Source organism: Microcaecilia unicolor, chromosome 10, assembly GCF_901765095.1.
Source record: "Microcaecilia unicolor chromosome 10, aMicUni1.1, whole genome shotgun sequence".
NCBI classification, from domain to species: domain Eukaryota; kingdom Metazoa; phylum Chordata; class Amphibia; order Gymnophiona; family Siphonopidae; genus Microcaecilia; species Microcaecilia unicolor.
The window spans coordinates 102,443,390-102,456,829 of NC_044040.1; the positions used below are offsets into that span (position 1 = coordinate 102,443,390).

Sequence of the window (13,440 nt, forward strand, 5' to 3'; positions counted from 1 at the left end):
AAAAAAAAAAAAAAGGGATTCCGGAGAAGAGCCTTTTGGTCTTTTTCCCTTCCCCCTATTTCTAGTTTTTGGCCCCGTTAAGTTTTCTTTCGTTTTCGGGGTAGGCCCCTTTGAGGCCTCGGGTCGAGTTTTTTCTCCCCATCTTTTTGGTGCCTTACCGCAATTACGAGTTTTGATTTCGCCGGCGTGGATTTTTCCGCCCATGTCATCGAAGTCTCCAGCGGCTTCAAGAAGTGCACCCAGTGCGCCCGGGTAATCTCGCTCACTGATAGGCACGCGTCGTGTCTTCAGTGTCTGGGGCTGGGCACCGCCTGCAGGCCTGCAGTCTTTGCGCCTTTTACAGAAAAGGACTCAGGTAGCGAGATTGGCCCACTGGAACGTTTTGTTCTCGGGCTCTTCGTCGGCATCGGCACCGGGAGTATCGAGTGCGTCGACATCGGCAGCGTCCAACACCTCCGCCCTCGGCCGCGACGGTATATCGATTGCATCGAGGCATCGACCCTCTGCATCGTCGGGGCCAAGGCATCTGAAGGCTGCGTCGGCGTCGGTGGTACCGGGACCTCCGCTTCTGCTGATGTCGTTCGGACGGTGGTGCTTCGACTGGAGTGCAGGTGAGGGCTGTCAATTCCCCTGCTGGTGGCGGTGAGCCTTCGGGTGGGTCTCCCCCTACCCCTGAGGGCTCCTGCGGTACAGCCCCCCCGAGACAAACCTTCTCGGCCTCGGCCCCGAGGAAGCGACGGTTGGATTCTACATCCTCCTTGTCGGTACCGAGAAGCTCCGGTGACATGCCTTCGTTTGGAAAAAGTCAAAGAAGCATCGACACCGGTCTCCTTCCCGCGTCGGTACCGAGAGCTCTGGGTCGCCGAGGGAGTCGGCACCCAGTAGGAATCGGCACCGGGAGGACCGCTCACCCTTCTGTTTCAGGAGGTGTCGATGCGCTCAACCTTGGACAGCCCGGAAACAGCCTCCACGCCCGGAACCGACTCTGACTTCGACTCCTGCATCGGCTTCCATGTCTTTCTCCACAGCCGCCCTGCACGCGAGTCTCCGGGCCGTTCTCCCAGAGATCCTGGGAGAGCTGTTGCGCCCTTCCACTCCGGTACCGGGGGTGCTTGCGCCACCGGTACCGTCGAGTGAGGCGCCGGCTGGCCCCTTGCCCGGGGTGAGGTCTCCGACATCGGTTGCCGCTTTGCGTTACCTACTGCGGTCGCCTCCCAGACGGCTCCCACGACGACGTCGGCGGAGGGAGCTTCGCCGGTGCGGGCTAGGGAGTCTTCCTCTCAACGCTCCCACTGTGGCCATGGTTCCACGGAGTCGAGCCGGGCACGGCTTCAGACACAGGTTCGGAACTTGTGTCTGATACGATGGTGAGCCTCGTGGGAGGAGGAGGAGGACATCAGATATTTCTCTGACGAGGAGTCTGATGGCCTTCCTTCTGATCCCACTCCCCCTCCCCTGAAAGGCAGCTTTCTCCTCCCGAGAGTCTGTCTTTGCGGCCTTTGTCCGGGAGATGTCTACGGCCATCCCCTTCCCGGTGGTTGTGGAGGGCGAGCCCAGGGCTGAAATGTTTGAGCTCCTGGACTATCCTTCTCCACCTAAGGAAGCGTCCACAGTACCCATGCATCATGTCCTAAAAAAGACATTGCTGGCGAACTGGACCAAGCCTTTAACTAATCCCCACATTCCCAAGACGATTGAGTCCCAGTACCGGATCCATGGGGACCCAGAGCTGATGCGCACTCAGTTGCCTCACAAACTCTGGAGTTGTTGATTTTGACCCTAAAGAAGGCTAAGAGTTCTAGGGAGCATGCTTCGGCGCCCCCGGGCAAAGACTCTAGAACCTTAGACTCCTTTGGGAGGAAGGCCTACCATTCCTCTATGCTCGTGGCCAAAATTCAGTCTTACCAGCTCTACACGAGCATACACATGCGGAACAATGTGCGGCAGTTGGTGGGCTTGGTGGACAAGCTCCCTCCTGAGCAAGCCAAGCCATTTCAGGAGGTGGTCAGGCAGCTGAAGGCTTGCAGAAAATCCTGGCCAGAGGGGTGTATGACACCTTTGATGTGCATCCAGGGCCGCCTGCTCAAGGTGTGGTGATGCGCAGACTCTCATGGCTGCGTGCCTCCGACCTGGAGAATAGGATCCAGCAGCGGATTGCGGACTCGCCTTGCCGTGCGGATAATATTTTTGGAGAAAAGGTCGAACAGGTGGTCGGCAGCTCCACCAGCGGGATAACGCTTTCGACAAGTTCTCCCGCCGTGAGCCTTCAGCTTCTACCTCCACAGGTAGACGTTTTTATGGGGGAAGGAAGACTGTTCCCTACTCTTTTGGCAAGCGTAGGTACAATCCTCCTTCTCGACAGCCTGCGGCCCAGGCTAAGCCCCAGCGCGCTCGCTCTCGTCAGCAGCGTGCGACTCAGCAAGGCCCCTCGGCTCCCCAGCAAAAGCAAGGGATGAGCTTTTGACTGGCTCCAGCAGAGCATTGCCGACATCAAAGTGTCAGTGCCGGACGATCTGCCAGTCTGGGGGAGGTTGAAAGTTTTTCACCAAAGGTGGCCTCTCATAACCTCCGACCAGTGGGTTCTCCAAATAGTCCGGCAAGGATACACTCTCAATTGGTGTCCAAACCTCCAAATTGCCCACTGGAGCTTCAATCCTACAGCTTCTAGGCACAAGCAGGTACTTGCAGAGGAACTCTCCGCCCTTCTCAGCGCCAATGCGGTCGAGCCCGTGCCATTCGGGCAAGAAGGGCTGGGATTCTATTCCAGGTACTTCCTTGTGGAAAAGAAAACAGGGGGGATGCGTCCCATCCTAGACCTAAGGGCCCTGAACAAATATCTGGTCAAAGAGAAGTTCAGGATGCTTTCCCTGGGCACCCTTCTTCCCATGATTCAGCAAAACGATTGGCTATGCTCTCTGGACTTGAAGGACGCCTACACGCACATCCCGATACTGCCAGCTCACAGACAGTATCTGCGATTTCAGCTGGGCACACGTCACTTCCAGTACTGTGTGCTACCCTTTGGGCTCGCCTCTGCGCCCAGAGTGTTCACGAAGTGCTTGGCTATAGTAGCAGCGGCGCTTCGCAGGCTGGGAGTGCACGTGTTCCCCTATCTCGACGATTGCTGGTGAAGAACACATCTGAGGCAGGAGCTCTACAGTCCATGCAGATGAGTATTCGCCTCCTGCAGCTACTGGGGTTTGTGATAAATTATCCAAAGTCCCATCTTCTCCCAGTGCAGAAACTCGAATTCATAGGAGCTCTGCTGGATTCTTGGACGGCTCGCGCCTATCTCCCAGAGACGAGAGCCAACAACTTGTTGTCCTCGTCTCGCGGGTGCGAGCGTCCCAGCAGATCACAGCTCGGCAGATGTTGAGATTGCTGGGCCACATGGCCTCCACAGTTCATGTGACTCCTATGGCCTGCCTTTCACATGAGATCTGCTCAATGGACCCTAGCTTCCCAGTGGTTTCAGGCTGCTGGGGATCTAGAAGACGTGATCCACCTGTCCACGAGTTTTCTCAAATCCCTGTATTGGTGGACGATTTGGTCCAATTTGACTCTGGGACGCCCTTTCCAAATTCCTCAGCCACAAAAAGTGCTGACTATGGATGCGGTCTCTCCTGGGGTGGGGAGCTCAATGTCGATGGGCTTCACACCCAAGGAAGCTGGTCCCTCCAGGAACGCGCGATCTGCAGATCAATCTCCTGGAGTTACGAGCGGTCTGAAACGCTCTGAAGGCTTTCAGAGATCGGCTGTCCCACCAAATTATCCAAATTCAGACAGACAACCAGGTTGCAATGTATTACATCAACAAGCAGGGGGGCCACCGGATCTCGCCCCCTGTGTCAGGAAGCCGTCAGCATGTGGCTCTGGGCTCGCCGTCACGCCATGGTGCTCCAAGCCACATATCTGGCAGGCGTAAACAACAGTCTGGCCGACAGGGTGAGCAGGGTTATGCAACCTCACGAGGTGGTCGCTCAATTCCCGAGTAGTGCGCCAGATCTTCCAGGTGTGAGGCACCCCCTTGGTAGATCTCTTTGCATCTCGAGCCAACCACAAGGTCCCTCAGTTCTGTTCCAGGCTTCAGGCCAACGGCAGACTAGCACCGGATGCCTTCCTCCTGGACTGGGGGGAAGTCTGCTGTATGCTTATCCTCCCATACTTCTGGTGGGGAAGAACCGTGGAGACTGGAGTGTTTTCCGACCCTCATCACACAGGACGAAGGGGCACTTCTGCATCCCAGCCTCCAGTCTCTGGCTCTCACAGCCTGGATGTTGAGAGCGTAGACTTTGCCTCTTTGGGTCTGTCAGAGGGTGTCTCCCGCATCTTGCTTGCTTCCAGGAAAGATTCCACTAAGAGGAGTTACTTCTTTCTATGGCGGAGGTTTGCCGTCTGGTGTGACAGCAAGGCCCTAGATCCTCGCTCTTGTCCTACACAGACCCTGCTTGAATACCTTCGCATTTGTCTGAGTCTGGTCTCAAGACCAAATCTGTAAGGGTTCACCTTAGTGCAATCAGTGCATACCATTACCGTGTGGAAGGTAAGCCGATCTCAGGACAGCCTTTAGTTGTTCGCTTCATGATTGGTTTGCTTTTGTCAAAGCCCCCTGTCAAACCTCCTACAGTGTCATGGGATCTCAATGTCGTTCTCACCCAGCTGATGAAACCTCCTTTTGAGCCACTGAACTCCTGCCATCTGAAGTACTTGACCTGGAAGGTCATTTTCTTGGTGGCAGTTACTTCAGCTCGTAGAGTCAGTGAGCTTCAGGCCCTGGTAGCCCAGGCCCCTTACACCAAATTCATCATAACAGAGTAGTCCTCCGCACTCACCCTAAGTTCTTGCCAAAGGTTGTGTCGGAGTTCCATCTGAACCAGTCAATTGTCTTGCCAACATTCATTCCCCGTCCTCATTCCTGCCCTGCTGAATGTCGGCTGCACACATTGGACTGCAAGAGAGCATTGGCCTTCTATCTGGAGCGGACACAGCCCAACAGACAGTCCGCCCAATTGTTTGTTTCTTTTGATCCCAACAGGAGGGGAGTGGCTGTGGGAAAACGCACCATATCCAATTGGCTAGCAGATTGCATTTCCTTCACTTACGCCCAGGCTGGGCTGGCTCTTGAGGGTCATGTCAAGCTCATAATGTTAGAGCCATGGCAGCGTCGGTAGCCCACTTGAAGTCAGCCACTATTGAAGAGATTTGCAAAGCTGCGACGTGGTCATCTGTCCACACATTCACATCTCATTACTGCCTGCAGCAGGATACCCGACACGACAGTCGGTTCGGGCAGTCAGTGCTTTAGAATCTGTTCGGGGTTTAGGATCCAACTCCACCCTCCTAGGCCCATGTTTTATTCTGTTCCAGGGTACACTCTGTTAGTTGGAAAAATTGTTAGGTCAATCTCAGTTATGTCCTCGCCGTTGCGAGGCCCAATTGACCTTGTTTGTTGTTTTGAGTGAGCCTGGGGGCTAGGGATACCCCATCAGTGAGAACAAGCAGCCTGCTTGTCCTCGGAGAAAGCGAATGCTACATACCTGTAGAAGGTATTCTCCGAGGACAGCAGGCTGATTGTTCTCACAAACCCGCCCGCCTCCCCTTTGGAGTTGTGTCTTCCCTTTTCTTGTCTTGCTACATACGGGACTGACGAACACGAGCCGGTTTCGGGCGGGAAGACGGCCGCGCATGTGTGGTGCGCATGGGTGTGCGAGGACTAGCAAAGGCCTTTGCTAGTGAAGTTTCCGATTGGAGGGGCTGCCGTGGACGTCACCCATCAGTGAGAACAATCAGCTTTCTGTCCTCGGAGAATACCTTCTACAGGTATGTAGCATTCGCTTTCTTTGCATTCCAAATTGCACAACAGTTTTAGCCATCAGTGCTTTGGTAATCTTCGTTCAGCAGATGGCTTCCAGCAAGCATAAGCTTCACATTTTGATGAATGACACAACACACACTGAATGCATACCAGACGAGCCAACAGTGACACACCATTTTGGCTTTAGCTCACAAAATTTGGAAAAACCCACTTCTGGCCCATTTGAGTACGATATGGCAACATACATTTCTTTTAGATTGCTAAGTTGCAAGCGCTTTTACATTGAATTTTTTCAGTGCCGTTCTGACAGAGACAAATCTTTTTTCCCTGGCAGTCTACGGAATTCATCATCTTCAAAAAAGCCAAGAGTTTTTTTTTCTGTTTCTTCTGGTAAAACCTTACCTTTCTTCTTGTATCGTTTTGCCAGAATTCCACAAACTGATTTCAGATTTCTTGCTTTTTAACGATTCTAGTTGAAACCATGAATTCTGAGGCAGTTCTTTCAATAGACCAGCTGTTTGGTGCTAAAGTTAGTATTTGCAGTTTTTTCTGCATGATTTGCTGAAACCTTGGTTTTTCTACTCGTTTAGCAGGTCATCATAATCAGAACATTTGTCACATTTCTGACTGGTAGAAGGTTGAGTTTCAAACTCATTTAGGTCTAAGCCACCAGCAACTGCAAATGATGACTCAAAGATTTTGCACTCGCCTGATTTTGCGCTTGGTGTAGCCTCGTACATCACGCTTGCTGACTTTTTTGAACTTTAATGGAGAAATACCAAGAGATATCAAACTTTGTTCAACTTGCCAGAAATGTCACTGTGTTCATCATCTGCTGTTGTTGATGATGATAAAGAATCAGCAGCTCTGTTACTGACGTCTTTTCGACAAGATGGACATAGTTCTGACCCAGCACAAATATTTTGCTTGTTAGGCCTTTAGCTGGGCTGCTAGTGTGTCATCCAGCACTCTTAAGCCCCTTTTTGCATTATGACCACCTTTGGAAAATGGGTTACAGCAGGTTCTTTGCAAAAATTCAAACTTTTTCAACAGTAAGGATTCATGATGAAGGCAAATAGTTGATCCAGCATCGAAAGGTTGACCAGAACGCTCTTGTAACAACTTCTGTTGATGAGGCAGAAGCTCCTTCAATTAATTTCAAACCTTTATTTTTATTGTATGTCAGTAAATGATACTCTGATGTACTTGAACAGCCAACTGAGCAATGTGGAAATTCATCTGATCTTTCTGGATCCATTGATGAGCATTAGTATCAGTTCAACAAACACATTTATTCTTGCAATCAGGTTTTCAATGGGTAAAATTTTACTTCAGTCTAAAGTGATTAATATCTTCATTTGTGGTATTTAATTCAATATAAATGAGCCTATCGGTGCAGGTGCGAGTTTCTTCAACAAGAAGTATGTATACAATGGTTTCCACCCTGTTTTTTAGTTTACTTGAACACAGGTTTATAACATAATGTTTAAAGAAAACTTATTTAGCCAGTTAGACTTGGCCAATTATGATTGGTGAACCCTGTTGCAAGGCAGAATTGTTTGTTTCATTGTCCAATTGTATGCTTCTGGTACCTCCTGGCTCCTGAGTGTCTGTTGCTAAGCTTCCTTTGATGCCTACAGTTCACTAAGAGGTCAAACTGTAGCAAGGGTGAAGAAACACCAGCAACAGACACTCAGACGCCTTGCAACAGGGTCACCAATCATAATTGGCCAAGTCGGTCATCCTAACTGACTGCAGTTTTCTTTAAACCTGTTATGAAACCTGGCCTCATCCTTCCACATCCTAAAAAACATCCCTGTTTTTTAGTTTTCTTGAATACAGTTTTATAACATAATGTGTTCTTTATTTTAAAAAATGGTGCTTTTTGAAAGAAGAATCACTTTTACTACACTTGTATCAAGGGTGTCGTGAAGAAATCACAGGCTGCTGCCCGTAAACTTTTGAGGGCATTTTTGCAATCCTTATATGAAGAGACTCCAAATGAAAACTACATATTCTGATAGAAGAAAATCTGCTCTTTCTAATGGTGCTAAAAGAAAGAATATTGAAGCTGTCCCACTGGAGATCAAGGGCATCAAAGATAGCCCAAAATGGGCAAAAATGCTTTTTATACCAACTTTGAACGCTTATAATTTTTCAACCACTTGAAGGAAAGTGCTGCAAATTGGAATGCCTCATTTCAGCCTTGCATTTAGTACACCTACCAAAAATCAACCTGAAAGGCCAACTAGTTTAGAAACTATAGCAGCCTCAACATTGCTGTAAATTGATTTTTGCCGTTTTTTTTTTGGCAAAGTTTGAGCCTAAACCATTCATTTTTGCTCAGGCGACATTTTGCAACCCTTTACTAGGAGGTCCCCTAGAACCTCCAATTTTTAGTCTTTTGAACTAAAATTTTGCACAGCTTAGTTTTTTATCATAAGAAACTATGTACCAAATTTCATCAAATCTGAGATGGTGAGGTGGGGACCCCAGGTCCACTTGACACGGAATGACCTCCTTATGAAATATGTATTCAAGATTACTTAGTAAATGACAGACATAGTAATGTCAGATCAGAGAAGTTGTAATCGTATTTAAGTATGAAAGAGTCCTTGTGCTTTGTTTTTTCATTCAGGTGTCCTTGGTTGTCCGCGGACATGTCTTCATTCCCTCTTAAACATCCTAGAAAAAGGAACTGAAGGAAGAACGGGTCCTGCAGCTGTATGGGAAGCTCCCCACCTGGCAGAGTTGTGTTATCAGGTAATATAAATGATTTAGCCAAGTTAACTTTAATTTAATTTGGCATTTAGAATTCTTTTCTAATGTGGGTTTAAGGCAGTTAACCTGATTATCATATGTCATCAGGTAGTGCAATAGGATACGATCTATTAAAACATAACACGCAAACAATAGTTAATACAATAATTAAAAAAAAATTATCTGGCCTTGTAAACTTCATTTCGCAGTTGAATATAGAAACTATTGAAGAAAAAATTGATTGAAAAGCATGTCCTAAGCTTTTTATGAAACACTAGTAAAAAAAGGCCCGTTTCTCAAAGAAATGAAACTGGCACTAGCAAGGTTTTCCTCGGAGTGTGTGTGTTGAGAGAGTGCTGTGTGTGAGAGAGAGAGAGAGTGAATGTGCGAGTGCATGTGTGTGTGACAGAGAGAGAGTGAGATGGGTGCGAGTGTGTCTGTGAGAATGTGTGTGTGAGATTGAAAGTGTGTGCCAGGGCCCCCCCTTCCAGTTCCAGTGTCCCCCCTCCCTCCCAGCTCCAGGATCGGTCCCCCCTCCGAGCTCCAGGGTCGTCCGTCCCTCCCTCCCTCCGATCTCCAGGGTCATGGTCCCCCCTCCCTCCCTCTGATCTCCAGGGTCATGGTCCCCCCTCCGAGTTCCAGGGTCCTCCCCCCTCCCTCCAAGTTCCAGGGTTGTCCCCCCCTCCCCTCCCTGTTCCAGGGTCCGTCCCCCCTCCCTCCCTCCGACTTCCATGGTCCTCCCTCCGACTTCCAGGGTTCTCCCTTCCTCCCTCCCTCCCTCCAACTTCCAGGGTCCTCCCCCTCCCTCCCTCCAACTTTCCAGGGTCTCATCCCCTCCCTCCCTCTGACTTCCAGGGTCCTCCCCCCTCCCTCCCCCCTCTCTCCCACTTCCAGGGTCCTCCACCCCTCCCTCCCCCCTTTCTCCAACTTCCAGGGTCCTCCCCCCCCCCGTCCTCCCCCCCCCCCCCCTTCTTCTGACTTCCGAGGGTCCCTCCCTCCCTCCGACTTCTCACACTTGAAGACCATGCGAAAAATACAGCAAGAAAATGTTCTACTCAATGTGGAAACTTAAAAGAATCAAACCTTTCTTCCCAAGGGAAGTATTCCGCAGCCTAGTACAATCAATGGTGCTAAGTCATCTAGACTACTGCAACACCATTTATGCCGGGTGTAAAGAACAAATCATTAAGAAGCTTCAAACCGCTCAAAACACAGCAGCCTGACTCATATTTGGAAAGCGAAATAGGAAAGCGCCAAACCCCTAAGAGAAAAACTACACTGGCTCCCGCTAAAGATCGAATTGAGTTCAAAGTTTGCACCCTGGTCCACAAAATCGTCTACGGGAAAGCCCCGACCTACATGTCAGACCTTATAGACTTGCCTATTAGGAACGCAAAAGATCATCATGCCACATTCCTCAATCTCCACTATCCTATACTGTAAAGGGCTAAAATATAAATCCACATACGCGACCAGTTTCTCATACATCTGCACGTAGCTATAGAACACACTACCGAAGGCCATAAAAGTAACACAAGAACTAACCATCTTCCGAAAGCTACTGAAAACAGATCTTTTCAAGAAGGCATACCATAAACATCCATCTTAAATACTAAATAATGACATTATACACGATCTATTCAAATCGGACCTTTTATCGCATGACTGCTTAAACCCTTTCTATTATTGAGCACTACCACTTTAAACCTTACGTCGAATAGGGTCTCTCTAGAGCCGATGACATAATGTATGTTACAATCCCAATTTATTACTCAGGAACCTTCATGCAATACCATAATGTAATCTTCTTTACCATGTATATATGCAACATGGTATATATATTCCATGATCTGTTCCATATATATCGTGTTCCATGTATGTTACCTGTATGTATGCACCTAAACGCAATACCATCTGTAATTCTGTTACCCGGAAATGGCAACTGCCCATTACGGCAATGTAAGCCACATGAGCCTGCAAATTGGTGAGAAAATGTGAGATACAAATGCTATAAATAAAAATAAATAATAAATGTATTTCCTGAATAGGTAAGTTTGGCTTGTTTTCGTAGAGAGGTGTGATAGCCGTGTTAGTCCATTCTTAAGGTTATCAATAGAAATCAAACATGGAAAGAAATAAGATGATACCTTTTTTATTGGATATCATACATTTCTGATTAGCTTTCGAAGGTTGCCCTTCTTCGTCAGATCGCAATGTGGGTAGCAGATAGTATATCTATATAAGTGAAACATCCAAGCATTACTTTGGACAGTCTGACAGGGTGGGAAGGTGCGGGTGGGTCGGAGGTATGCAAGCTTGTTTTCTAAAAGAAAAGTAAATTGTAGCATGAGAGCAGACATTTTTGGACATCTTTATTAAGAGAAGCAGCTTGAAATGAAAAAAAAAATCTAATAACCTCAATCTTTTCGAAATCTTCAAAGAGGGGAAACATAAAGCTGTAGTTCTTATTCTAGATTTTTATAAAAAGATAAAATGATCTGTCAGATATTGTGGAGCTAGTCTATGAAGAATTTTATAAATAAGGCAGAAAATTTAAACATAATGGCATGCACTGGAAGCCAGTGATTTTCTGAAATATAGTGAAACGCTATCATACCTCTTCAGTGAGTACATCAGATGAAGCGCAGTATTTTGAATTGACTGCAACCTTTTTAATAACTGTTTAGAATATCTGAAATAAATGATGTTAAATAGTCCAAAAGACATAATAACTTTCATGAACTATAAGAGTAAAGTAGTCCTGCTCAAAGTATTTTGCGCACTCTCCAAAGATTGTTTAGGAGAAAAATGCCCTTTGAGTAAGCAAATTAACCTGTGATTCTAAAGATAACCTAGCATCCAGTGTGACCCTCAAGGCCTCTTACAGAGGATTAAAATGGATTAATCCTATACTATTTTCCTGTTCACCTGCAGAGTGGCTGATGAAAAAAAAGTTTGGTTTTTTTTCTGAATTTAGTTTACGCTTATGCGTTTTCATCCATGTGTCCAAGGTGTTAAGAATATTGTGAAGTAAAGATGAATGGGATGAAACTCAATAATTGGAACTAACACTGTTATGTCATCAGCATAACTATAAAGTAGATACCAACTTTTCTAAGCATAACCCAATTAATGCATATAAACATTAAAGAGTAGTGGAGATAATGGTGAGCCCTGTGGGACACCAGTAGAATTACTTCACCTCTCTGATAATTTACCATCCAATTTTACTCTATAAGCTCGATAGTTTGAAGGATCCAGAGGACCAATTGTAAACCTTCACAGTCACACCTATATCTCCCAATATTGAAGAATCTCGTGATCTACTAAATCGAAAGCACTAGATAGGTCAAACTATAGCACCAAGACTGCCTTTACTTCACAAAAAGTTTACAGATGTTATCAATAAGTGACCCTCAACTTCACAGACAGAATTTAGGAAGTACTCGCTGAAGGTAGGGGAGGCTTTTCCAGAGGAGGATGCTATGGTAGTCTGCATTTTCTCCAAGGACAAGCAGGCTGCTTGTTCTCACATGTGGGTTGGCGTCCATGGCGGCCCAGGAATGGAGATTTTTCCAGTAAAATCCACAAAGCTTTGCAACAGCCTCCAGAGCGCCGGACGGACGCACTGCGCATGCGCGGCCATCTTCCCGCCCGAGTGCATCCGTTCCTGCCTCAATTTTCTTTTTCCGCGGTGGAGAGTGGCTGCATGTCGGTCTCTCTCTCTCAGGCCCAGAGAAAGACTTAGGCGTCCATAGCGTTGTTCTTTCGCGCTTTCTTTTTGTTTCTTGTTGCCTTTTTGTCTTTTTTCCAGTTAAAAACCCTCTTATATCTTAGTTTTTTCCCCTTTAAGTTTATTTTCACTTCCGTTGCGGCCTTCTTGGGCCACGTGTACGCTGTACTCCTTTTGGTGCTCTCGGTCAGCACAATCGAGCCTTTTGATTCGCTGCCGCGATTTTTTCCGCTGATGTCATCGAAGCCTTCCAGCAGCTTCAAGAAGTGTTGCTCAGTACTAGCGGTCGATCTCGGGCACTGACCCGTACTCCTGGTGCCATCCAGTGCCTTGGCCACGTCCATCGCCCAGACGCTTGCAAGTTGTGTCTGAGTTTGAAAAAACGGACACAGGCGTCGAGAAGAGCTACTTCGGAACCGTCTTTTCGGAGCTACGACTGATTCCTCAATGTCGACCTCGGTACTGAGGTGAGGCGGCGTCAATGTCGACACGGGGTGAGCGCAGGTAATGGCGTCCGGTACATCACCACTAGATGAAGTAGTGAGCTGTCGAGTGGGTCTCCACATGTCTCGAGGGCTCCTGCTGTGTAGGGCCATCGGGATCTTCCGCCGTTGTGCTAGACCCGACTCCGAGGAGGCGTGTGGATTCCACGTCCTCTTCGTCGGTACCAAGGCGTACCGGTGACGTGCTTCGAGTGAAGGCGAAGAAGCATCAGCACCGGTCTCCTTCGAGACACGGTACCGGGAGCTCTGGGGCGTCGAAGGATTCGGCACCCGGGAAAGCGTCCACGCTGGAGGAGCGCTCACCCTCCATACAAGAGGTGTCGGTGCGTCCATCTTCCAACAGCCCGGTACCGCCTCCCAGGTCTCACAGATTCCGACATCAACTTCTGTACTGGCCCACAGCCTTCCTCGACAGCGACTCTGGAGGAGAGCATCCAAGCTGCGGGGAATCTAGAGGATGTGATCCATCTGTCCACCGACTTCCACACTTCCCTTCAGTGGTGGACAATTCGATCCAATTTGACCTTGGGACGTCCCTTCCAAATCCTCAGCCTCAAAGAGTGCTGACCACGGATGCATCTCTCCTGGGGTGGGGAGAGCATGTAGATGGGCTCCACACTCAAGGAGCT

The 13,440-nt window shown here is 48.2% G+C and overlaps 1 protein-coding gene across 1 annotated transcript in view; it reads left to right on the top strand.

Annotated features, from left to right (window-relative positions):
* NUP205 (nucleoporin 205) overlaps nt 1–13,440 on the top strand; it is a 1,281,456-nt gene that overhangs the window by 495,361 nt on the left and 772,655 nt on the right. Inside the window, exon 19 of the mRNA XM_030216143.1 lies at nt 8,454–8,578. Within this exon, the coding sequence (XP_030072003.1) occupies nt 8,454–8,578 (125 nt within the window). The remainder of the gene's footprint in view (nt 1–8,453; nt 8,579–13,440) is intronic.